The sequence below is a fragment of the Cavia porcellus genome, unplaced genomic scaffold (genome assembly GCF_034190915.1).
Source record: "Cavia porcellus strain 051 isolate PalLab524CR breed Dunkin Hartley unplaced genomic scaffold, mCavPor4.1 scaffold_1, whole genome shotgun sequence".
In the NCBI taxonomy this organism is placed as follows: Eukaryota; Metazoa; Chordata; class Mammalia; order Rodentia; family Caviidae; genus Cavia; species Cavia porcellus.
This window is the reverse complement of record NW_026947484.1, coordinates 130,579,269-130,606,734: the sequence shown is the minus strand read 5'-3', so window position 1 is coordinate 130,606,734 and position 27,466 is coordinate 130,579,269. Positions and strand designations below refer to the sequence as shown.

Sequence of the window (27,466 nt, the reverse complement as noted above, 5' to 3'; positions counted from 1 at the left end):
CCAGGACTGTTCTTCCAATACATAAGGGTCTGCTGGAAGCCATTTCTCTAAACTACAAAGAATGTTGGGAAAGATAGCCTTGGTTCTCATGACTTCATATCTAACCAAGCATTACGTTATTAATAAAGAAGGGAAAACCAGTATTCAGGGATAGCAATTTTTTTTGTAGCAGATGGTGAGTCATTGAAGAATTTTGAAGAGGAGAGTAATAGATCTGATTTGCATAGTGGAACAATCACAAGGGCTGTGTGTGGAGAAGCCTAAAAGTGATTAACCTCTGGTCTCAGCAAAGATCCTAAATTAATAGTCATTCCTATATGACAGAATGATATAGCTATCTGTGCTCTCCTCATCTCCCCTCCCTCACACTTCAGTTTGAGCAAGCAATAAGTCATTGTCCCCCCCCCCTGATAAGATGGGGCACTGCCATTGTTGAGTCACAAAAGGTAAGAAGAATGATCCAAATAGATTAATTGTGCAGCATGTTTCCAAAGACCTTCTAGGATCCCTAAAACATGCAATCTTCAGTCAATGTCCACCAGGAGTCACATGTGGCATGGGCAATAGCAGGTCAGGGTCACTCCAGGTTCACTCCAAGGGTCAAAATGTGGGAAATGGGTACAGTTAGCATCACTTGCTCACAGAATGGGGCAGCACCCATAATCCAGAAAACTCAGATTTACTTAGAATAAGAATGTTAACACATGCCCAACTTACTGAGAGCATCATAGTTGTTTTCTTCTGTTTGTCTCTATTTTTCTTTTGTGAATGTACATTTGCTTTTAGATAGGAGAAAAATTAATAAAACAAACAGCCCAAAATGCTGTTTTGCTGTAGTTCTGACAGGAAGTCCCTGGGCAGAAAGAATCTTACTAACTCTTGTCAACCAGTCAAGAGAATGCTTTTAGATTAACAGAGAAAGCGCTCTCCCGCTACCAGATCTCCCTGACTGGACCAAAGAGTATTTGCTACTGGCCTGTGGAAGCTTCCTTTATCCTACTGGTCAGCTCTGGGCCCTGCCCTGACCCATACTTCATGATTCTGTTCATTTCATCAAACATCTTTCAGGTGCCTCCTATACACCAAAAGCCAAGGATACAAAGATGACTAAGCCTGGCTAGCAGCCTGGAGGAGCTTACACCGAAAGACCTATTAGGACTGATCTGCCCTGGCTATAGGAATTTGACTAATGCTGAATTTCCATGGTCTTTTGGCAGATGGAAAAGGATGCTTCTGGGTCAGAAGCGAATGTCTGCAGGGACAGAGCTTAGAAGGGAGCTCAGACTTTGTGCTGAGAGAAGTCAAACTGGAGATAAACAAAGTTCTGGTTCTTCCTAAGGACTGACCCAAAATGTACCTGTACTACTGCACTCTCCCCTTTCCATCTAAATACTCTGGCCTGCACTCTAGACCATTGTTAAAAGAAGAATTTTCAAATAAAGGTATCCAAGGGCTGCCCAAAATGATGCTATGCTGTGTGAGCAGTTTTCTTTAGCAGATCCCCTTTGGCATACTGAGGAGAGGCACCCCGTTATCACCTCTCCCCTTGCTCCAGCTTTCTCAGAGCTGGCCCTTCTCCTCCCCACTCTGTCACTCTTGGAAGGTTGCCATTTGGTCAGTGAGTTTCTTTGTGAGGATTAGAGGGAGGTCTAGGCTTGCTGAGTGGTCCAAGTCTCCCATCTGCCTTCATCAGACTACAAACTGAACCTCTCAGAACCTGATCCACAGTGTTTTTTTTTTTAACCTAGTTGATTAAAGTCAGTATCACCTGAAACCCAAGACCAATGAATGTTCACAAGGACTCCCAGGTGGCCCTCTAGTCTAAGGCAATGCTCTCTCCTCAAAAGGCAGGAGGCGCCATTATGCTGGGGTCAGGAGCCCAGCCTCTTGCAGCCCAGGATCAAGATGCCACTCTGGAAAGTACCAGGACATCAATATTTCATGCCACTGGATCTGTCTTTGTTTTTATGCAAATTTCTCAGGCTGCCAGATGGGCAAAAGCTGGCAGCGTCATCCATCACCAGGCTGTTCCCTCCTCAGCAGCCTTGCCGGCTGCCAAAGTCCTGCAGGCTGGCCTCAGCTGTGGTCTGTCCTCTCACTCAGACTGCACAGTGGATATAGCTCCATCCTGAATGCTGTGAGGATCACCAAGGAAGCCTAAGGCTAGACCTTTGCTCTGGAAGACTTGCAGATGGACAGACTTCATGATGAGACAGAAAACAGTTGGCCACTTCAGTACTATGCCATGCAGCTTTTATTTTAACCCTCAAAGAAACTGTAGGGAAAGCAGAGCAGAGGTAATATCCCCAGTTTGCTGATGGAAAACTGAAGCCAACCTGCCTGATGGAATTGCCCAGTGTCATCTGGCAAGTTAGATAGCACAGCTCATCCTGGGTTCCTTCCAGCACTCTAAGGTCTCGTCTCTAATTCAGTAAGCCATGAGTCCATCCCAGTAAGACCCTGCTGAACAGAAGGGGACAATAAGACAAAGAAATCTGGCACTAGAAAGCTCTGTTCTTCCCACCCAACCTCCCCATAACCTACATAATTCCCAGGGACTGTAACCTCTCGCTGCAAATACCAACTGATTCTACTGGCAACCTCATTCTGGCCATACTGGCCCTTCTCTGAGAGCCTAGCCAGTGGCCAGTTCCTCCAGTATAGAGTTCTGCCTTATTCCTGACAGTTATTACTCCCTCAAGATCAGATATGAGTGATACTCCAATGCTGATGCCAGCCATGCAGCCAGAGATGCCCTAATGTGGACACCCTATGCTGATGCTTTATACCACCATCCCCATGGAATCTGTAGGCTCTGCCCTGTAGGCACACATAGCACCCCGTACTCAGCCTCCTCCACTACTAACTTCTGAGCTAAAGTTGCATACTATTCAGGTTTTCCTGTATGATATCCTTCCTAAACTACTCCCAGCCTATCCCACGCTTTGTCCCTCCAGCTCACCCAGTCACCCCCTTCTGCTCCCCTTTCCCTGCCATGGTGAGGTAAGACCCCACTGACACACTCCATCTTGCTTGGGCTATCCTATACTGCACAATTCCAGGTTTGGTGATAGGAGTAACACAATAGAGCACTGGTCAAAGATGCAGCTACAAGAGGGAGCTTAGGTGTTACTGATTCTGGCTCCAGACTTCTACACGCATAGAGGCTATGACTTGTCCAGGTTCACTCAGTGTGTTATGGTGAATCTTTCAATTGCCACATGGCAGGATTTACCTATGACAACCAGCCTTTGGTTTAGTTGTCTCCAATCTGGTGACATTACAGGGGAACTGATCAGTCCTTACCAGCTCTGATCCTGTGATTTGGGGCTTAGAAAGTGCTCTATTGTGCACTGGGATGCTATAAATTTCTACAGTCAAGGTTATGGTAGTTCAGTGATCATTGCACATGCCTGGAAATGTTGCACAGATGCTAACCAACCACTTGACAGTTTTGCTGTAGAGGGGCTTACTCACAGAGAAGGTTAGAACAGACACTGATGATCCCTTCCAACTCAAGATTTTTTGCCTCATACATGAGGCAGGAGCAGAGTTTCACAGGCCAAATTCTGTAATAACATTGTTTTTTCACTTTTGCATTGCAAAACGCCAACAAGATAGTCAGCAAACTCTCAGAATCAAGAAATTGAAGTTCAAAAATGTTAAGAAATGCATCAAGGCCACACCACTGGAATTTGAACCCTGGTCTGTCTGAGCCCAGAGCTCTCCATTCTATGATGCTGAGATGAAGGGTCATGTAGGTGGCACACTCCTGATCTTGGAGTTTACAGGACAAACCAGGTTTGCATGTGCCTCCATGCTTTCTTTTACATGTGCCCACCATACCCTTCTCCATATCCCTTCTTCCATTCTACAAACAAACTTCTTCTCAGCTTCAAGAGATCCCATCTTTATTACAGGACTGGTTCTAGCTACTCCTCAAAGATGAGATCGTCCCCTCCCAATGTAAGTGCTCCTTCCTCCATTCCAACCTAAGCTCTCCCTCCTCTGTGATTCCATAACAAACATATCTATTATCTATTATTTTCCCATTTATCTCAGAGCCTCCAAGGAAGCAGGTTCAGAGCAAGGTGATATACACACAATGTCCTCCTAGCATCCTGAGGTGGTTCTGGATATTTCTAACACTAATGGATCTATGTCATTTCTGCTTTATGTTCCCCTACTCCCACCACATCTGTCTCCAAAACTGAACACATTGTCAAGGCATATATTAGGTGCTAGCAGACCTGTGCATGTATGAAAAGAATCTACCTGCACCACTAACGTCTTCAGGTGCTAAGGGATGGGACAGTCTACACTGGCCTGAGACAGCAGAAATGAAAACATGCTGTTAAGTGCTTATATCTGATGGCAGTTTGTTTCTTAACCTTGCAGAAAGCAGCTTCTTGTTCATTTCCACCCTTTGATTCACTCTCCCCTGCCTTCAGATTGCTCTCCCTGCTGAGTTTAATTCCGTTACATACTGTTGGGATAATATAGCCTCCCTGAGGGATGCACAGCCCTGATCATCCTTTTGTCCCAGAAACTGGAGGACAAGAGTTTAGGTTAGAAGGGCAAGCCTACACTGAAGCCTGAGAGGCCCCAGGACCTGATAGGGGAGTTCGTTTTTCATAGCTTGACGTCCAGTTGGACAGATGGAGGCCCTGGGCCCCTGGCCCTGCTCCCAGGTTGAGGGTTGTAAAAGATCCAGAGGTCACAGTGGAGAGCAAGGAGATCAGGTTCTTGGGCAAGGACCAAATTGGACTGAGTCACTCAGCCTGCATGCTTGAGAGAGGAGAGCAGAAGATACAAGTAGGTAGGGGGCCAGAACAACCAGGAAGGTTTGAACGAAAAACACTGGAAACCATGATGACTATAGCAACTGAGTAGACTATATTCTGTGGAGCTAGAGGAGATCCTAAGAGTAGGGAATCAGAGTCAGCAGGCACAGCTCAGGGCTCCAGCGTAATTCACGCAGAATACCCTCTCTTTCATCTATTTTGTAGATTGGACTTTCATTGAAAATTTTCTTTGAATAAAATGTTGGAGGAAGGGGAAGGGAAAGGGTGAAGAGGAGGAGGAAGAAGAAGAAGAAAAGGAAGAAAGAGAAGAAGAAGGAAAAGAAAAAGAATGACTAACCCTGCCTTGGACTGTAAATTCCTTGGGCCTCAGACCTGGTCTCCTTCCTCCCTAGATAGCCAGACTCATGCTCAGTCAGGTAAGGAAGTTACACCAGGGGCCCCAGGATGAACAGATCACACCACCACTCTGAAGCGTGTGATGGCCTGTGTAGACGCTACCTAACTTAGATGCCTCCTTCCTGAGCTCCTGCACTCCAGGTATAAGATAATTGCTCTTCTGACCTTCACAGGACTCAGAAAGTCTCCTCTCCACTGAACGCTTTCACTTCTGCATCCTCTTCTCATCCTAAATTACCATTTCTTTAGCTCAAATGCTATTTCCCAGGGACGCCCTTGCTGATTTCCTCTTGTAGTTGGTCCTCCACATTCTCCACAGCCACCCGATGCCCTGCACATGGTGCATACCTTTATCATATAATTTGAATCTACAAGCCTAGGTACACATTTCATCTCAGGAGCTGAAACACCTGGAGCAGGCCAACTCCCTTAGGGATTCAATTTCCCCATCTATAAAATAGATAATAGAACATGCTTCTATTCTTTTGGAGATCAAATGCAGGAACATGAGCCAAATCTTTGTCCTTGTACCACCTAGCATAAGTGCTCTAAAAAAATTAAAAAGTAACCACTGTGAATAATGTCACTCAGTGAGTTTTTGTGATAAATTCCAGAATGTTTCCTGCACATTTTCCCCATCATGATTTTTGCATGTGCAATTCAAACAAATTTGTTTTCTTCTCAATTGAATCTTCTGACAAAAATGGCAGGTTTCTGAGCCAATGAGAGTACAAAGAGAAGCAACATCAGGAATCTTCCTGATGAAATTAACCTCCACTGATGTTTGACTTCTTTGTTGGCTTGGAAAGCCACCTAGTCAGGGAAAGCAATGTCCCTACATTATGTCTGTATCATAGTGCTTATCTCCTAGGGGAACATTTGCCATTGCTTTCTTGTTTCTGAACCAAAAGCATCTAACTCTAACTCTCTGTTTCCTGTAACTCAGGCAACTAGTGCAGTTTTTATATTTAATTACTAGTGGGACACTAATGGTACTCATCAACTTAACTGGATCGAGCGATGTCTAGAAAATGGGTAAAGCATCCTTTATGTGTGTTTGTGAGGATGTTTCTAGAGATTATTGGTATACGGGTCAGTTAACTGAGGAGGAAAGATAATCCCTGAATGTGAGTGGCACTTCTTCTCTTATTCTGAAATTTCTAATTTCTAGGGTTGAGCAGTTTGTGGTTTTTCCAGTTCTTCAGCCTACAGAGGATGTGTTAGTTACTTTTCTCTCATTGCTGAGTCAAAATACCTGATACCCAGAATTAAAGGAGGAAAGTTTTATTTAGTTCATAGTTTATAGAGCTTTCAGTCCATACTCAGCTGGCTCCAAGGCATAGTGGAACATGGCAGAGAAGCAACAGTTCATAGCAGTGAAAGACATCAAAAGGAAAAGCATCAAAAAGAGAGAAGAGCACAGAAAATACTCTCTGGCCCTTATATTGTATGTAGGCAACACCTACCCTAGGACGAGTGTTGCACTCACATCCATAATCCCAGTATTGGATCATGAATCAATCACAACCTCTAGAAACCTGCCCCCATGATGTATGAGGCTTTGGGGGGACATCCAGACACAAGCCATAACAGTGACCACTACTGGACTATTCAGCTTGAGATCATATAAGCCTATCTAATAAATTCCCTCCTATAATTATATATACATTGCATTGGTTCTATTCTTCTGAAGAACACTAACAGAACCAGTTGTTAAATAAATATAGACTTTAATCAATTAATAAGTCAGCAGAGTTACTGAACCCTATAGATTTCCACCTTTCATTTCTTGTAGACTAGGATTCAAATTACTCCTTAGAATAAAAGCAGCTAAGCCCATGCCACATTGAGTCGAACTTTCCAGATGAAAGAAGGTAGAGTAGATAGTCTTCAACTTGGACTCAGTGCTGGGAGACAAAAAGATTAATTTGCATCAAATGGAATTATTTATAAAATATGGCAGGAGTCTTAGGTTAAAGGAGCAAGCAGAATTGGCTCTCTGCGTTTGTTTACATGTCATTGTTGACATTACAGTGCCTACTAATAAGTTGGTTACCCTAGCATCTGAGGTCAGATGTTTTCATCTTTCCCAGGCCCAAGTAAGCCCCTTATGGCCCAGCAAACTAGAGGAGGCCTCTTCTCTGGCCACAGCTATGCCTCAGGCTTGAATCCTGGAAGTCAAAGTTGATAACCAGCTGACTGAGCCTTTGTAATTAGATTGTAGAGGACCATATCATACTGGCTCAAAAGAAAACAATGTTTACCTGTGGTCATTGACGGTTTTTACCTGTGTTCCTTCCTCTGGGCACCTATGCATGTCCACATGCTTTCTTCTCAATATTTGGAAAGATTCTGGAAGATTCTGAAAACCTAGTATTGCTTAAAGACACTGAAATTCATCTCAAACTGGAAAATGTAATCTATTCCTACATATTTACTCAAAGAAAATGAAAGCCTAAGTCTATACACAGAGTAGGACATGCAAGCTCATAGCAGCTTTATTTGTTCTAGCTGAAACACAGAAATAACCCAAATGTCTCTCAACAAATAAATAACTGGTGTGCTATCCATACAACTGAATAAAAAGGAATAAAATATCGATACATGCAACAACAACAATTCTGCTGAATGAAAACATACAGTCACACACTGGGGTTCCATTTATTCAAAACTCTAAAAAAGAACTAACTTCTAATAACAGAAATCAGATTCTTAGTTATTTGGTGATGGATTGGGATAGGGAGAAAAGGGAAGCATTACAAAGGGGCTTAAGGAAGTTTTGGGAAGTGATGGAATATTCACTAGCTTAATTGTAATGGTTTCATAGGTACTCACTTATGTTGAAACTAATCAAATTTTACACTTTTATATGTGTAATTTATTGTATGCTAGTTGTATCTGAATGGAAATCTTTTAAAATTCATTAGGAAGTAGCAGCTGCAAAGTTATGTCCAGAGTGTAATCTCAGTAATGCCAGTGAGGTCCATTCTTTATGCCGGCACCTAGTACAATGCCAGGCAGACAGATAAACATCACTTAAAACAAACTAATAGAATTGGCCTTTCTAACTAATTTAGCCTAACAGAAACCATAGTCCTAACAGAAACCATTCTACCCGGTTCAGTCATATCTACCAATATGTATGAAAAGTCCTGACCATCTTAGGATGGTGAATCTTATTTTGAACTCTCTTGCAAAAGCATGAACACAGTTTACCTCATCTATTCCCCCTTCCTCCTTCGAATTCCTACTCCCAGACTATTCAAATGTTTTACTCCTCAGAGAATGCTAATATTGGTTCCAAAGACAAAAGTGACTGCCAACAGAGGTGGAACTATTCCCCACATATACCCAGCATGTCTACAGCCTGCTAGATGGAGCCTCCCTAGGGCAAGGAGGACAGATACATCTTACAGGCACAGCTTCCTGCCTCGGGAAAGCAAGATGAATTGCAGGCATTCGGGGTACCCTACTCATGATGAGCCTGGTCTCATAAGAAAGGCCAACCAGGTAACCCAGAGAAAGGAAAGTAACAAGTGGGAGTCATGAGAGAAATACGGGAGGAGGAGGGCAGCACTGCTCACAGGGAGCAGACAGGCATTCTTTATTGATGAACTCATTAGCTATTGATGAGGAAGGCTTTTGTGCTACCCATTTGTCCTTCCCAACCCTTGAAACTGAGCTGTGATAGGCCCAGGACAATAATGAGGGGCCCCAATCTGAACTCAGCTCAAAACTCAGACCTTCACTAAAGGAACTGGTAGAGTAGTCACCACCAGGCTTTCTGGGACACCGACCAACCGCTCCAAGACAGAAACTCACAAGAAAAGGAGCACACATTTTCCCATAAACACAGGAAAATAAGTCAGCCTCCCATGAGGAACAGCAAAGGAGTTATCATTCCAGTATAGCCCAAAATACCCACTGGCTCAGCCCCATTGGAGTAAAGGCTCTGTGCATTCACAGGCCTCTGAGAGCAGAATCCCTGATTTCCATAGGATTAGCTGATTGTCTCTCAGCAGCCTTTGGAGATGGATTGGACTGGACAATTTTATGAATGAAGCTTTATGAAGGACAATTTCAAGGGGAAGGGATGAGGACTGAAAATAGGATGAGGACAAAGGAAGAGGCAAAGGCCACCCAGTCTGGAGCAGGAACCTCCTAAGGTTCCTTAAAGGAGACCTTAAAAGTAAAGTCTGTGGACCTCAAAGACAATGTTATCTAATTATCAATAATAACATGCATTTCTAAATCATTTTATAATGTACAAAGCACTTGAAATTCATTATCTATATCATGATTTATTACTACGAAGGCTAGAGGGCAATGACTGAGAGTTTTAATAATGCCAGGAGTTGGTTTTAGTGTTATACATGAATTAATTCAGTGAAACTTCCCAACACTGGAAGGATTCACTATTATTCTCATTTGTACTTTACAGATGAGAAAATGGAAGCTCAGAGAGTCTAGGCAGTTTACCCAAGGTCATGCAGTTCATGGCCGAGCCTAGATTTGAACCCAAACAACTGTCTTGAGACCCTATGTGCTATGTGCTTTGTTGCCTCAGAGAGCTGGAGGGACGTGCTCAAGGTCACCAGCTAGTAGACACTATGAGACCCAAACCACAGCCCCCTGACACCAAAGCTGTTGGCTCCCAGCTCTCTGTTGCCTTTCTTGCTGTTACCCAGACTCGCTCCTATTATTAAGAGCGGAGGCTCAGTACAAAAAATGAAGGTCACTGACCAAATGGAGAGAGAAACAGGGTATAAATGAGGTATCTTCTGTTCACGACTCTGCTTAGGCAGTTACTATTAATCAGATTCACCATCCTAAAAGTGTCAGTTTGCCTGGCATCAAACCCTGGAAGGGAGTGAGGAGTGAAAGGATCCTCTCTCCTTGTAGAGAGATTCCTTCCCAACACAAACTCTCCTCTAGGCCAGGGCCCTCCCACAGGAACTGAATGGGATCTGGTTATAGTCAAAGAAAAATCTGTAAAACAGTTCAATCAGGCCAAGATTCTGTATTCTGGGTTGAAAGGGACCAAACCAAGTACCCTTACCCGGATCCTCCCCACAATCAAAATACCTGTTGTGATAAACTGATGCCAAGATCAGTCACTAAGGAGTCCAAGAACACAAGTCCTGACCTGACCTACATCTGTGACAAGGTCTTCTTTAAGCTAGGGGGAATGACCGGGAAGCATAGGCCAGCACCACCACTTTCTGTTACCAGCATGTTATCATAGCCACAGGAAACATCCTGTGTCAGCAGCTAATCTAACCTCTGCATCAGGGCCGGCCATTCACCTTCAGTCATGGAGTTGGAGGCTATTCTTTCCTGAGTTTGTCCTGCCACCCTGCACTCACCCACCTACACACCATGGCTGGATCCATTTCTTAAGCTTCCTCAAAGACAGAGACAACCAAGGTGATCATGTTTCAAAGAGGGATAGGATTTCTGAATCCTAGGCATCTGCTGGGCTGGCTCCCTCCTGCCAGTCCTCCAGTCCGCTCTGAAACCAGCACATCTCCTCTGCCATGGAGAGCTGACCCTGCCAGAGCAGCCAAGGATCCACAAGTTGTTGAAGACACACCTTCGCCTCCATCAGTCCCACAGGTGAGTGCATGGCCATACTGTTTTCCTTTGACCCCACTCAGTCTCTGCAGCTGGATCTTAACTGCCATATCAGAGGCCCACATCATCCTTCTCCTAGAGTTCCTGAAGGATTCTGGGGAAATTCAATTGCATGTGGGACAACAAGCAGAGTGGGTTGACTGGCTTGCTTCCCAGCATGCTTTTAGTGAGAGTAGTATTCTATGGTCCACATTCCTAGCGATTTAGTTCTGAGCCTCCCATAGCAGTTTCATTCTTCCCCGTGACTTCCCACCAGGAGAGACCACAGATGCCCCCACATTCCCATCCACTATGTAAATTTCTATTCTAGAAATTCTGGAGCCTTCCTGGAATTTAAGGAATTCCCAGAAGCCTCTCATCAGCTCTCCCACTCAAAAGCCACATACAAGTCAATAGAAAAACAGGCCTAAAGAAACCAGACGCAGAACTTCAGCCTTAAATGTAGACACTAGCCTCTGTGGTGTTCTGTTGGATACATGCAGCCTCTACCACCCACCCCACCCTCTTGGGCAGATGTCTGCAATTCCACTGTAGGTGCCTTTTTCCACAGCCCATGCCAATCACTGAACAATTCAGCCAATATTTTCAGAGGTTCTTCAGTGTGTAGGACAACATATTGTACTGGAGGCTGGGGTGATTACAAAGATATAAATCCTTCCCCCCAAACCTCTATGCAGACATTGTTAGTGCTAGGGGTGTGGCTCAGTGGTAGAGTTTTTGCCTTGCATGCACAAGGCCCTAGGTTCAATCCCCAGCACCACTAAAACAAAATGAAAGACATTGTTATTATCCATGCCTTATAAGTGAGATGACCGAAACAAACACAAAAGGTCAAGTGGGTAGCCTGAGGTCATACAGCTTATGAAATCCTGAACATAGCTATGGGGTGGCTCTGTAGAGAGGTGACCCCAGGATAATAACTCAGGATTATGGATACTTCCATAAAGGACTGGCATTTGGCATATTGTTGTTTAGTATCAATACTTAGCCAAGGACTTGCCTGAGCCTGGGCCACCTGTGCAGGAGAGAGAAAGAGATGGGAGAAAAGGTGTGGCCAGTGATGCCTGCCAACTAGAACAGGGCCCAAGTTCATCCCTCCCCTCTCTCCATTCCTGGGGGATGTCACATCACTACAGACCTGGAACTGGTTGATGCATGAAGCTGAGGTCCCACCACATGATGGACTGAGGCACACACTGTATATGTGCCAGGCTCTCTGTGACAGGATCAGCTAGAGGCCTCCAGCAGTGGGGACTGAACCCAGCCTGGATGAGAGGAAGAACAGCCTGGTAGGCACATAACAGGAATAGGAAGGACTGGAGAGGCCAAAACAGCAATTCAGGCAAGAGGTAGTATCCGAACAGACTGGTGGTGGGAGGGTGCGGTGAGGGGAACCGCATGGGAGCAGCTCCCATGGGCTTTGGGGATTGAAGGGGTATGAAGGTCAGGGAGAAAGAAACATTTGCCTGTGCAGAGAACCAGACTAGAGCAGACCCCAGCGAAAGAAAATAGCAGGGTGCTCACACACTTAGAGGGGACAGGGGAAGGCCCAGAAACGCTCTCAAAATCAGGCCAAGGCAATGTAGCTACTTGCAGAGCAGCCAGGCCCAGACTTCATCATGCTGGAACCAAATGCACATAGTCCTTGCCATGTGTCAGGTCCTATTTCTAAGAGTTTTATCTTCAGATCATTAATGTCTGCTCATCCTATCTGCAGCTAGTCTCCTCGTTTTACAAACAAAGAAACACAGAGAAGAAGTAACTAGTGCAGAAGTCACAAAGCCAAGGTTGCAAACTTAAACCTGCTAGATCCATGATGAAACTACTAGGCTGCTTTCGGGGAGGATAAATGGAGGATTTGGGGAGGGGATGTGTAAGCTTATGTAAATTTATGAATGATGAATTGCTAGATGTCATTGAGAAGCCCAGGGAAGATTAGATGCATATCACTAGTCTTGATCGAGGTTGTGAGTGAGTTTTAAGTTTAGGGTCAGACAAGGGAAAGTCAGGCCCTGCCACTTACTACCTTCAGCACTCTGGGCCTTGCTGGCTCCACATCTGTAAACCGGAGATAACAGCAGCCTGTCTGACTCAGGTCTGTTGTGAGGGTCAAATGAAAATATGAATGTGAACAAATCTAGAAGGCATAGGGTTGTACAAAGGTGAGTGGAATACAGAGCTTACGGCTTGGGAGAGCCACAGGCCTCTTGTACTTGAGATCCTAAAGGCTCTTCCCCAGGTTGCAGATAATTCACATGGGCTTCGGACCCTTCAACATATATGTGTTAAGAAACTATCTGACACAGAAACAAAAGGCCCAGCACATGTCACTCACCTGCCCTTCCATATCTCATACTCAGTAGCTGAATAGCTGACCAGTGGGCAGCTCCATGGGGCTCCATCCAAGCCCCCTGGGGAGCGGAGGGAGACTGGATAAGGACCTACTTGAGGACAAGGCATGCAGTTATGGAAAGTTTGGGCCCAGCCTCAGCTCTCTGTACTGTGACCTCCTGACTCCACACCTCCCCCAAAATGTCTACTTGGAAGCAGCTGACACCCAGAACTGAGCAGAGAGACAGCCCAAAGGATATGTCATTGAAGTAATTGCTTAGAAGCTGCCTCACTTAAAATGCAGGCACTGGTGGAACCAGAACCTCAACCATCACAGTCGTAGGGATGCTTAGGTAAAGCATGCTGAAACCAAATGCACATACTTTGCATGCTGGAACTTGCAGGAAGGTACTCAGGGCCCCGAGTCTATGATTTCTCAGTCTTCTCTCCTAGTACCTAACAAACGCACCGATTACATCACAGGCAGATGCACCCTTCTCTCCAAGGCAAACAGGAAGGCCATACAAGACCTTCTAGGAAAAATGATTGAGGAGGTATTTTCCCCAGCTGACTCAAAGCGAAAGCATTTCCCCCAAGACCAGGAGGGGGCTGTTCTGGTCACCATGTTAGTAGCAGTTAAGTTGTAAGCTCTTGTATTCCTGCTGGAATGTATTATCTTTTGATCGTTCTTTTAAATATCACTGCTACTGTTCAGGTTCTAAATAATAGAGCTTTTGTCTCCATCATTCTGTCCCTTAAGTAGTCCTCACAGGAAAAGGGACAGACTGCCCATGCCATGCCTATCATCACTCAAACAAGGAAGAGAGCCATGTGTTCAAACATTTTCCTGTTCCAAGAAACAAAGAGATGAGATAGGAAAAGGGATGGAAGGGCATTCCTTGAAGAGAAACATCTGTGCAGAGTAGGTGCTTTGCATATTGCAAAGTTGTGCATGTGAGTTTGGTCATGTGTGTCTGCGTATTTGCACCTATGTGCCTATGTGTTCTGGTGTTTTAGTAATGTTATATGCACTATGTGTGTGTCCGTAACGATTTATATGAGAAGGCACACATGTGTATGTGTGGCTGTGGGAGGAGGTGTGCATACATGTGTATACGTGCGTGTGTACCCTAGGCACAGCATTAGGGCATAATGAATGATTCTGCATGAGAGTCACATATGGCAGTGGTTCTGCCATTGTGATGCACAGGACAAAGGTATGAATGCTGGATTTGGAACTAGTACCCTTGGGTTTGCAGCACAGCTTTATAATTTAGTAACTAAAGGACCTTAGACCAGTCATACACCACTCTGGACCTCAGAGTCCTCTGTTAAATGGGAACAGTAATCCTTACCTACACTAGGGAAAATTGTGAGGCTCTACCCCATGTGGAAATGTGTGATCAGCTTGAGGATCAGTACATGGAGTGATTGCCTCACCCACTCAAGACAGCCTCATCACAGCAGAGGGGCTGAGAGCACAGTCAACCTTACCTTCTGGGGTCTCAGGGACACCTGCTCCTGTAATCTTCCCTTCACTGATCATGATAAACCCCCTTAGCAGACCCTGTGTGAGGAGGAATAGCCTCTGAAAGGGTCCTAATGCTGCATCAGTAAGATGTAACACACATTTTGCTAGCAACAAAGGAGTAAAATAAGAAATGGTCATCTCCACCCAATCCTTGATCCATTACCCAACTAATACCAAGTGTGGACATTCACTGAGCACCTACCTCACTCTGTGGCCTTCCATAGGGTATCACTTGCTTATCACACACTTGTGAAGCAGGCACTACTAAGGTGACTTTAAAGATGAGGAAACTTAAAGGAGAAAAACTAGCTTGTTTTTCCATTGCCTAGGCAGTAAGTTGCCAAATCATGTTTGACAGCCAAGCCCTGACATCTGTCCCCAGAGGCCACACTCTTAGTCTAGATGTGGAACCTTCTTCAGGCTGTGTTGGAGATCAGGTTGCGTTCGGAATGACCCCCACCCACCCCAAACCTGTTACCTACCTTCTCTCTACCTCAGGTCTCTAGCATGATGCCACTCTCAATATCAAGCCCTGATGTCTCCACAGCTGCCATCCCACCTTCTGACTTTTGCTCAATAAGTAGGGAGATTTGAGCATCTGTAGTTATCTTTCACAAGGAGATAGAGGGCTCAGGTGAGTGGCAGAATCAGTCAGTCGTGCCTAAGTTTCCTTCTTGCTGGTAAGATAGGAACAATATCTCCTCTTTCAGCTCCTGAGAGAGGTGGGGCCTGTAACTTGGCAAGAGTCAAAGAGATAGAGCTTGCTGCAGAAGAGGCAAAGAGCAGGAAGGGGTGGGTTTGAGAACTACTCTAAGGGAGAATCAGCAAAGCCTGGGGCAAAGGAGAGAAAACTAAATTAAAGATGGAAGGAAAGGGAACAGGTAGTATAGTGGCCAGGGATTGCTTGCAGCAGGAGAGTGGCGCCCTCTTCTGTCAGCTTCACTGCAGGCAGCGTGGAGATTCACTTTCCACCCCCATTTTCCTGCAATCACGCGCACTTCAAAACGCCAGTGGATCTTACTCGTGACAGGCCCACTTGAGACGACATTGTTTCCCAAAAGGCTGACAGTCTGCCACATCTGAGCTTGCCAGTGACGCTGCCTGCACCCCCCTCTCCAGGAGCCTTGGAGCCCTGAGGCACAGTACACACTTGCCTCGGTAAGATGACTGCTTTCTATCATCCTCTGACTCAGAACAGCTGCTCTCTCACCTGAATGTGGAGGTGTTGGGGTTGCTAGGAAACGGAAGGCAACCTGTGAGGAAAGGCCATGCAATGGACTCAGACCCTGCCTGCTCAGTACAGCTCTGTGACCTTGCAAAGACAGATCTGCTGTCCCAGCATTAGTCACAGATATCTGTGCAAGCAATGTTCTGGGAGAAGCATAGAACACAGCCATCAATAGCCTGCCTGCACAAAGTGCCAGCTCCAGGCAAGACCTAGACCATCATACCACAAAGATTCATCCACATTTCCATGCCAACAGGACATGCTACAGAGTGCACAGGCTACTGGGACAGCTGTGGTCAACACCGAGGCAGCACAAGTAGATAAGGGAGCTCCACTAGAAGGATTTACTCTCATCTATGGCATGCATGTTGTGTGTCAGGCACAGTGTTATACACAACAGTCAATATCTTGTTTTTCCCTCTGCATGCCTGAGGAACAAAATACTTTGACACTCACAGCAGAAAAAAGCAGCATTCCAGAGTTTGTAATAGTCTAAGGCCACAGAGCAAATCTGTCTGGCTCAGGGAGAAGGGGAGCCAGCAAAGGTCAGCAAAGACAGGATGTGTAAGACACCCTGGGACAGTGAATGGACTAGCCTGCTCCTGTGTGCTACATGCAGAGGGACCCAGAAGATAGCAAAGTTCTGAAGCAAAAAAAAAAAAAAAAAAAAAAAAAAAACCATAAATCGAATAGTGTTATGTCCAGAGAGAACTACAGACAAATTTCTAGGGAGACCTCAGTGGGGAAGTATCTATACCCAGGAAATTCAGGGAAAGGCTTCCCTTTGAGTGATTGTTAGAAGTACAGTATGAAGGGCTGGGGATATAGTTCAGCTAGTAGAGCATTACCTAGCATGCATGAGGCCCTGGGTTTGATCTTCTGCACTGCCAAAAAGAAGCAGGGAGGAAGGAGAAGGAGCAGGAGAGGAAGAAACAAATAGCTTGCAAATGATGGGACCTTTGCACAAAGTAGCCTATGGAAGATAGCCCAGTGCGTTCACAGGATAAAGACGTCAGCACTGTGCCAGTCTAGCTCAGAGATTATGAGAGAAGTCAGATGTTGTAGAAAACTTGAAAATTATGATCACTTTAGCAATGGGTGAGAGTTCATTATGGCATCAGAGTAATTCTATGGAGGCCTTGGAATGCTGGGCCCTCCATAGAATTAAAAAGGTCTAAAACTCAGACTGAAACCTCATATGCAGCCACCAGAGAAGTCTCCAGGCTGCTAAATGCTCTCTGCTCATCAGCTCCATCCTCACTGGGGGACTCACCTCACCTCAAGCATCTGTCTCCTTCCAGCAGGCTACTGTGGGCGCAGGAGGGCAGCATAACCTGAGATTCCAAGGGCAAAACCATCTTCAATTTTGTCTTCCATGACATAGTGACTGCAAAGCCCATTGAAATAGGTGAACTCTCTCCAAAAGAACAGGTATTTCCCACTGCAGGTTGCAATTTATCACCCACCAGCAGGTAAAATGATGAGCATGAAGCCATAGTCAGAGGCTGCCTTGACTTTGTTCATGTTTCTGAGAAAGGGAGCCCTCTGCACTGCCTGCTCTCCAAAGGAACAGCCCTGCTGGGTAGGCTCCAAGGACTGCCACTGGCCCAAGGCTTCAGTGTATTTACTCTTTATAAACCAGTTGCTGACCCTTGCAGCAGAGCAGTCATTGTTCTGGGCACGACAGTGAGTGCTTCACAGATCTTTACACCTGACCTGCGCAATCCACATCATATCTTTTGGTTCTTCCCAAAATCTTAAGGAATCACTGGCAAGCATGCACCTTTATTTTTTATTTGCTTGCTTGCTTCTTTACCACTTTTTACATATTTATTAAGATACAATGATGTACAGTAGATTTAAAGCATGCAGCTTAATGGGTTCTGACACGTGAATGCACCTGTGAAACCATCACCACAGCCAAGATGAGGAGCATAATCATCACCCCTACACGAGTTCACCAGAGGCTCTTTGTAATCCTTTGCTCTCCTCCATGGCCCCGTTCCCAGGCAACCACTGATCTGCTTTGTCCTCTAACTTTACATTTTCTGGGGGTTTATATTAATGAAGTGAATCACTGCGTCCACACAATGCACTGTTCAAACTTGTCTCTGTCCCACCACGCTGATTCTCATCAGCCACTTGCCTAGCTGCCACTTCAAGCTGGACACTAGGGTGACAGAAATAGGAATCAGAGGTGAGTCTTATCTCACCTCAAGGCCATATAGAACAGTGGGAAAACCTTATAAGACACCATCATATAGCCTAAAAACTGTGAGAGTGTAGGAGTTAAGGCTAACCCCATGGTTAGCCTCTAAACTCAGTGCAAAAGAAAGATCTATGCAGGCAGACTAGGAGCACAGAAGAGGGAGGGACTCTTCCAACTGGACTGGGGATCCACAGACAACACAAGACATTGACATTCTCTACATGGACCGGGACTGTCAGGAAAAATGGGAGGGAAAAATGCATACTAGGCAGGACAAAACAGGGACAAAGGCATGGAGGCAGGTCAAGCAGAACAGATGGGGAAGATGGTGAGCTGAGAAGTCCTCCTGCAATTCTTCACATGAAATGTGTTTTCTTCCCACAAGGATGTTATATTGGGTTTATGTGTGGAGCAGAAGGGAGGGAAGTGTGGAGGATAATTCTTTACATTTTAAAGTAATTTACAAAGTGCTTTGACTATCATACCTTATTTAATTCTCAGTATAATCTTACATGTGGGAATTATCATTATTTTACCATTTCACACTTTGGAAACTAAGGGTAATAAAATCTAGAGATTTTCTCAAAAATATATATTCTTGTGTGGTGGAACAAAGCTTCAAGCTAGGCTTCTTGTTACCAGGAAAGTTTCTTTAGTCCTTATGTTTATAATAATCCACATTTACTAAACAGGGTAGATGGAGCCACACATGCAGCATACCATGCACAGAACCAAGATCTGAGCTCATGTCAATTGACTCTATTCTCGAAATTTTAACCAGTGTCATCCCCACCTTCCAACCACCCTATCATTTAGCAAGCGTCATGTACAAAGCCAGCACCTGACATGCTCAGCAGTGGCATATCCTTCCTCAGTCAACAACAGAGGAGGTTGCAGCTTGATGAAATTAGCAAGCTTGCAAAAGCCACTCACTCCTAAGAAGTGGAACAGGTGCTCAGCAGCCCTGTCTGGCCACTGCTGATCTCATCACCATGTGTGGCACTGGAACTGGAAAAAAAAAAGGCATGGAATGCAAGGAGAATTGAGCTTCCATGATTCTGTAGCCCTGGCCTGTAGCTCCACCAGGAGGCCTGGGCTCAATACAGGGACCCTATGCTGTACTGAGAAAGGCCCTATGCCAGGAAGTTGTGATAAGGTTGGGATCATGGCTCTGTAACTCTAACTGTGTGATCCGAGAAAGTCACTTGGCCCCTGTGAATCAACAGAGACAACATCTTCTAACCTCACACAACGGTTGTCATCCAGTGAGACAAAGGGATCTGGAATGACTATTCAGAGACCAAAGCACTATATGTTGCAAGATATTCCTATAATTTGCAAATGAAACCACTCCAAAGCTGTGACTACTACAGATTTCACCTCAGGCTAGGTTCCTGACCTCTCTCCAACCTGCCTGGCTTTGGTATTCTTCAGCTGAAATTGAAGCCAGCATGGACCTGAAGAAGAAATGTTAGTCTATGTCTGTGGATATCCAAGTCCACTGGGCTTGCTTTCCCAGCCCTACTCCATCTTCAACACCCACATACACAGAATTACCTACTAATACTCTAGGAAAAATGATTTTTAATACTAAATTATTCTCCATGAACAACTTTGACTTGAGCCAAAAAATTCCAGCGCCTGATGGCTTCTGAAGTTCCTGTGATGTGGGAAAGTTGACAAAAACAATAGCTATAACACAATCATCATTCTGCCAAGCATTTACATATGTACCTCATTTAATGTACCCTCAAAGCTCTAGGAATTACCTCCAGATGAAGGACCAAAGGTACAAACAGCTTATTACCCTAGAGGACAGTGTTGATAGGTCACCCTTCCTCTAGCTCTTCTTCTTCCTTCTGAACAGAATCCTAGCCTGGTTCAGTCATCCACTCCAGATCTCCAAGATGGTGGAGTTGTGGACAGTGGAGTTAGTCCAAGACAGAGTAGTTATGGAAATGATGAGAAATGGTAGGCTTCTGGGCATATTTTGAAGATGTAACCAAAAAGTTGTTGAACATGAAAGAAAATAGTCAAAAATCCAAATGAATATGGAAAAGTGTTAGGTAGACTGAAGGACTTCACACAAATACAAAATTATATATATATATATATATATATATATATATATATATTTATATTATAAAAATATTATATATACAATATAAACATTTTTTGTATCAGGAATCAAACTCACAACCTTGCACTTGATAAGCAAGTACTGTGCTGTTGAGCTATACCCCCAGCACAAAATTATATTTTTATTACCAAAAAACAACTTTTTCTTTTATTGTGACCCCTCTCTGTCATCACATATACAGATTTCCTTTACTGGGGAAAGTTTGCTTCTCTCTATCAGTCCCTTTCTTTGCAATTTGTAGGGGTTATTAATGTGTGTAAACTCACGGGATGCAAACTGACTTCAGGAAAGGAATGCTACCAAAATAACCACAGCATTTCTTGTCAAGCTAAACATAATTCATTGTTTAACCCATTGATGTGCCTTCTCTCAATAATCCAGAGCCAGCTGTATTTTACCCTGATTTAGATACAATAAATTTCTTCTTCTCTACAGTTCACAGCAGGTGGTGAAGACTGGGGGTCTTCATGCTGCTTCCTTGAACCCCCCTAGAATGGATGTGTGTGGCTGGAAAGAAATGGAAGTTGCTCTGGTCAATTTTGATAACTCAGATGAAATCCAAGAAGAGCCAGGTTATGCCACAGATTTTGATCCAACCAGCCCAAAAGGCCGGCCTGGGAGTAGCCCCTTTTCCAACTGGAGGATTCTCATCAGTGACAGCACCAACCATGAAACTACCTTCTCCAAGTTCCCAGGAGACTATGTGGATCCCCCAGCTCCTGAGCCTGGGATCTTGAATGAAGGAAATCAGCGAGTTATCATCAATATCGCAGGCCTAAGGTTTGAGACCCAGCTAAGAACTCTCAATCAGTTCCCAGAGACCCTCCTGGGGGACCGGGAGAAAAGGATGCAGTTCTTTGACTCCATGAGAAATGAATATTTCTTTGATCGCAATAGGCCCAGTTTTGATGGAATCCTGTATTATTACCAATCTGGTGGTAAAATCCGGCGGCCAGCCAATGTCCCTATTGACATCTTTGCTGATGAGATTTCCTTCTATGAGCTAGGTAGTGAGGCCATGGACCAGTTTCGGGAGGATGAAGGCTTCATCAAAGACCCTGAAACTCTGCTCCCCACCAATGAATTCCATCGGCAGTTCTGGCTCCTATTTGAGTACCCTGAGAGCTCCAGCGCTGCCCGTGGTGTGGCTGTGGTCTCTGTGTTGGTTGTGGTCATCTCTATCACCATTTTCTGCCTAGAGACACTACCTGAATTCCGGGAGGACAGGGAGCTGAAGGTGGTCAAAGATCCTAGCCTCATCACAAACACAACAGTCCTTTCCCAGACCATGTTCACTGACCCATTCTTTGTGGTGGAGTCCACCTGCATCGTGTGGTTCACCTTTGAGCTGGTGCTCCGGTTCGTAGTGTGCCCCAGCAAGACGGACTTCTTCAGGAACATCATGAACATAATTGACATTATCTCCATCATTCCCTACTTTGCAACTCTCATCACAGAACTGGTTCAGGAGACAGAACCAAGTTCTCAGCAGAACATGTCCCTGGCCATCCTGAGGATCATTCGGCTAGTGAGGGTCTTCCGCATCTTCAAACTTTCCCGCCACTCGAAGGGGCTACAGATCCTGGGGCAAACACTGAAGGCTTCTATGAGAGAGTTGGGGCTGCTCATCTTCTTCCTCTTCATTGGAGTCATCCTCTTCTCCAGTGCAGTCTACTTTGCTGAGGTAGATGAGCCAGAGTCTCATTTCTCTAGCATTCCTGATGGCTTCTGGTGGGCAGTGGTCACCATGACAACTGTAGGCTATGGTGACATGTGCCCAACCACCCCAGGGGGGAAGATTGTGGGCACTCTGTGTGCCATTGCAGGGGTCCTCACCATTGCCCTACCTGTGCCAGTTATTGTCTCCAACTTCAATTACTTCTACCACCGAGAAACTGAGAATGAGGAGAAGCAGAACATCCCAGGAGAAATTGATAAAATTCTCAACAGTGTGGGCTCAAGAATGGGCAGCACAGACTCTCTTAATAAGACCAATGGAAGCTGTTCTACAGAGAAGTCCAGGAAGTGATTAGGCCAAGGCTTCTCAAATCACCGAACATATCTCTCTCTCTCTCTCTCTCTCTCTCTCTCTCTCTCTCTCTCTCTCTCTCTGTCCCCTCCTTCTCTCTCCCTCCTTTTCTCTCCTTTCCCTCTTTTTGTCCCCCTCTCTCTTTCTCTCCCTCCATCCTCTCTCCTTCTATTTTCCCAAAACCAAAATTTATCTTTTGTGACCCACAGGCCACTGACAAGCTGTTATAATAAATGCATATTTCTGCTGTATTCTCTAAGCCATTTATTCTTAATCCATTACAGGAACATTTCCCTTTCCTTTTCTATGAAGGAAGTAGTTCAAGTCTCTGCCTCAGAAATATTGATAGTACTTAGGAGGATGAAAATGCAGAATCCAGGCTACCCAGACTATTGAATCAGAATCTGTATTTTAACAAGATCCTAGGTGACTTATCTGTACACTGAAAAGCGTTTGAATTTAGTGTCCCTAAGTCAGGCATATTAAAAGACCAGAGCTTCTATGAGCAATGTGTAAGAGCTGAGAATTGTTTAATGATAATAATAATAATATCTTACCACTGTATAGCATCACATTTATTTTCAAAGTCTATTTACTAACTTTTCTCACTGCCTTTCAATATGATCAGTTCAACAGATTAGATTATTCCCACATTGCACAAACCGAGGAGCAACAATTTGCCTAAGATCACTCGAAAATCATGACCCAGTGAGTGTTGTTAAATCTTCTACCTATGTGCCTAGTGTTCTTCCAGCTAGTGAAGAGGATGAGGATGTGATGTGACTGTGGAGAGTGAGAGGAGTTTGAGAGGTCTGACCTTCTACCTCCAGGCAAGGGCATTCTTCTTTGGAGGCTCCAAGATTTCTTTTTTTTTTTTTTTTTTAATTTAAAGAGAGAAGAAAAAAAAAAAGAAAGGACATTAAAAAAATGCAGTAAAAGGGTACAAATAATAAATTATTTCTAGAAAAAAATATATACAGTACGAAATCACCAGTTAATAGGTTACATATTATCTTCCCAGAAACAGTTGTCCATATCACTAAATTAAAGCATATAAAGTGAACATTCATACAGTGAAATTGGAGACAGTTCCGTTCAATGATCCAACAAAAGCTCAGTTATATGGTTTTCCATCCTACACTCTTGAACATACCTGCAGTTATATCCCTTAGTCCACCTTACTTTCCTCTCTTTTTTACAGTAACAATTAGACTTTTAGGGTTTTATTACTCTCACGGTTCTTATTACTTGGAGGCTCCAAGATTTCAATAGTGTGGGGATAGTGCTGCCTGGTCCCCTGCTCCACAGTCCCTTCCCTGGGCAGTGGACAAGCAGAAACATTCTTAGGTGCATTTTGCCTGACCTATCTCCATGACACAGAAGCTGGGATTCTGAGAGTAGGAAATGTGAGGCCCAGAGGACTGCTCCAAAACGGACATGTTCATCTTCTTCAGAGTTTAATTCCCACTGAATTAACAGGAATTGACCAGCAAGGAAGAGCAAGCTCTGAGGCAGGTGAGCAGAGGCCAAGTTTACTCAAGGAGGATGCTTGTGGCAGCCCAACCTGAGGAACAATTCCCCTGGAAGAGGAGCATCTCAGCCAGCCGTGCTCCCAGAATGAGGAAAGGGAACTGGAATATCCCATGGGCAGCAAATGTCTCCACTCCCTGTACTCCAAGTAAGTAGGCCTGTGTGTTTCTCAGGCCCAATATTCAGCACCAAGACACACCCCAAAACAATCACACCCATCACAATCAATGTCTGGGGGTCCCAAATTACTGCAAGCTCAACTCTGCCCAACCCACAAGATTCTCCAGAGAAACAGAACAAGTAGAGAAAGAGCATATGTGTGTGTGTGTGTGTGTGATTTGTATGCATACAAAGCATATATATATATATATATATATGCTTTATATATACAATAATTCCCTCCCCACTACATACACTATGGTTTTCGTATATATACACATCTGTGATAAATGTAGTTTGTAAAGTAGGTACGTTAAGTGCTTAACAGCAATAACTAATAATGAAAATAGACTATAGCAAAAATATATGATAAAATTATTTAAACTTGTAAATTGCTTATTTCTAAAATTTTCCACTTAGTGTTTTCAGACCACAGTGAGCTAAAATTAACTGAAATCACATGAAGCAAACCTGCAGATCAGAAAGGACTTCTGTACACATAGAAAGAAAAAGAAAGAGAGGGAGAGAGAGAGATTTAGTAGAAGGTTTCAGCTCCTATAATATGAAGGTCAACAGATTGCAGGATCTGCAGAGTGAACCAGTAAGCTAGAGACCCAGAGGAGATGACATTGTTTTCCAGTCTGAAGGGTCTCTTTTAATTTCCATAGCAAAAATAAACAAATGACATCAAGGAAACAACAATTTTCAGAGAGTGGCACAATTTACAAAGGGCGTCCAAATTTTGTGTTTCTTCTCCATTTAATCATGCCTATGCCTTTGCCAAGAGTTGTGCAAGTCAAGACTAATAGTCTATTCATTTTCTTTGAAACATGCTTTATAACCCATAAAGCACTTTCAAAACTTAAAGGTTTGGGGTGGAAAGCTCTACAGAGTTGAAGTCAAAGAGCCTGGCTGAGTTTTCATAAGTCAGATGCGTATGGCCTTAATGAACCCCAGTTCCCTTAAGTAGAAAACAAAGACAAAAACACACATACAACACATGCACACACACACACAACACATGCACACACACACACACCAACAACAACAACAACAACTACTACTACTACTACTACTACTACTACTACAACTCCCTGACAGCAGTCATGGCACCATTTTCTTATTGCACCAAACTTATACTGCAAACGGCTCCCAAGTCACACAATCTGGCCAACAGTTCCCCTCAGGATCTTTCCATATCTTCAGAGTGACTGTTTAGGGCCTGCCCTATGCTAGAGACAGGTCCCTGACAGCTTTCTGGTTCCCTGATCCTTACACTCCACTTTCTTGAGCTTCCTTCCGAAGCTAAAACAATGGCAGAGTTCCACTGGCCTTGCCAAGCTGCTGAGGAGACTCAATGATGGAGTACTACCAAAAGTAACTTATGGAGACAAAGCACATCACAAGTGAAACTGCTTATTATTCCTTAAATACTTTCCCTTTGCATCAATTTGAAGGATGCCCAAATGAGACTAGAATTTACCTTTGCAATTCTGGTCAGATTATGGCCCTCAGCAGATGTCAGCTGATTGAAGTGTGTGTGTGTGTGTGTGTGTGTGTGTGTGTGTGTGTGCGCGCGCGCGTGTGTGTGTGTGCATGTGTGTGTGTGTGTGTGTGTGTGTGTGTGTGTGTGGTGTGTGTCTCTCTGCTGTCTGTGTTGGTCTGTATAGATGCCATGAAAATAAAACTAACTGTATGGAAAACAGACAGTAGTAGAGGCATGGATGACATATGTTTAATAAACAACTACCATTCTCTAGATGCTTTACACACTATACCACTATACCACTATAAGATAGATGTTATCTTCACCTAACAGATAAGGAAACTGAAGCTTTGAAAAGTTAAATAATACTTCCCTATAGCAAACTGGGAGAGTTATCCTCGGCACCCCAAAGAAGGAAAATCAGCCAAATCAGAGATGGATGCACCTTGTCTTGTCTCCTCATCTCCTTGGGCAAGAATCTAATTCCTGTGTTGCCACCTTCAAATCCCTTTAATTTATAGCAAAACCAAAGTGACTGCCCATGCAGGCCACCATCACTCCTTTAGGTCCTGGAACACGAAAGGCTGATTTGAGCCACTAGTCTGAGAAGAAATGCTCAGCAAAACCTCTAGAGCAATCTCCAAGCCACAAACCAACATGGCCCAGCTCCTCACACACAGAGGCCTTCTTCCAAGCTGGTCAGTAGCTACTGCCCAGCTTCCTCTGCTCCTTGAGAGCTCCCCCCACAACTTGCTCAGGCACACAGTGAGGATGTGCAGCTGGTGTGAGAAGATATTAACAAGACAATTTTGGCTACAGAGGACAGAAACCCAACTCAAATTGACCTGAAAAAGAGGTCTGCATGGGTTCCTGTGACAAAGAACTGCAGGAGGAGGGCTTCATACTATACCTTTAGTGCTCTCCTCATCTGTGTCCACCAGAGATGAGGCTCGTCTCTGTTCCCTCTCCTGGGTGCCTTCATGAGCCTGGAGGCCAGATTTCGTCTTAACCCCACCTAGCCAAAAAGAAAGGAACAAAAAATAATGACACACACATAATCACACACACACACACAAAATCACCTTTCTAGTTACCTATTATCTCTCACAAAAGCATTAACTTCATATGGCAGAAGTACTTTTTTTTAATCCAGAGCTGTATTCAAAGTACCTGTCACAGCACATACTGTCAACAAATATTTATTGAGTGTTCAATAAATATTTAAAGTACCTGTCAACAAATATTTATTGAGTGTTCAATAAATATTTATTGAATTAATGAATTGTCCCTTTAAGCTCTCCTTCCCAAATGCCCTAAAAGGACTTAATTAAACTGCCTGATAGACCTGGTGAGATTTCTTCCTTCCCCATCCTTTTTCTCTCTAAATCATAGCTCCATGTTCTGAAGCCAGTGTGATGCAGGTATGATGCAGGGGACTCTTGAAGGAGTTATGAGGATGGGGCTTGGGGCCTGGGGTGTAGCCTGAATGAACACAGGGAGGGGCAGGAGGGGTATCCCAGCTCCCTGAGCAGAAGTACACACGAGTGACCCTTGAGATGAAGCTGACTCACAGGAACATCAAGTTGGTACATATGTGCTTCTTAAAACTTTAAGCCAACATCTCATTTTGGAGAGTTTGCATTTTTTTAAAACTTTAAAAGAAATAAGTGAAATAATGGCAGCAAAATTTGGTAATTACTGAATCCAGATAGTGGATGTATAAAGGCTCATTTTATTATTCTCACTATTTTTATGTATGTTACAATAAAATTTTTTAGAATATGTTTCTGACTTCCACTGGGAAATTAGAAAATTTGTTCACGGGGCTGGGGATTTAGCTCAGCGGCATAAGCACCTGCCTTGCAAGCAGGCAGTCGTGAGTTCGATCCCCGGTACCGATAAAAAGGAAAAAGACAAAAAAAAAAAGAAAATTTGTTCACAATAGTGGAAGCTGCTGTCCAGTTCCCTACCTGTCTGTCCTCCTCTGA

General features: G+C 44.2%; 1 protein-coding gene and 1 non-coding gene across 2 annotated transcripts; both read left to right on the top strand.

The window, feature by feature from the left end:
* Window positions 1-11,526: 11,526 nt before the first annotated feature.
* Window positions 11,527-11,598, top strand: Trnaa-ugc (transfer RNA alanine (anticodon UGC)). Its single transcript has one exon. It is a non-coding gene; the product is annotated as a tRNA-Ala (tRNA).
* A 9,169-nt stretch (window positions 11,599-20,767) lies between these two features.
* On the top strand, window positions 20,768-22,554 carry Kcna10 (potassium voltage-gated channel subfamily A member 10). The gene has a single exon (XM_003479222.3). It carries the CDS (start codon window positions 20,768-20,770, stop codon window positions 22,301-22,303), a length of 1,536 nt encoding a protein of 511 aa, XP_003479270.2. The 3' UTR covers window positions 22,304-22,554.
* The last annotated feature ends 4,912 nt before the right edge of the window (window positions 22,555-27,466 follow it).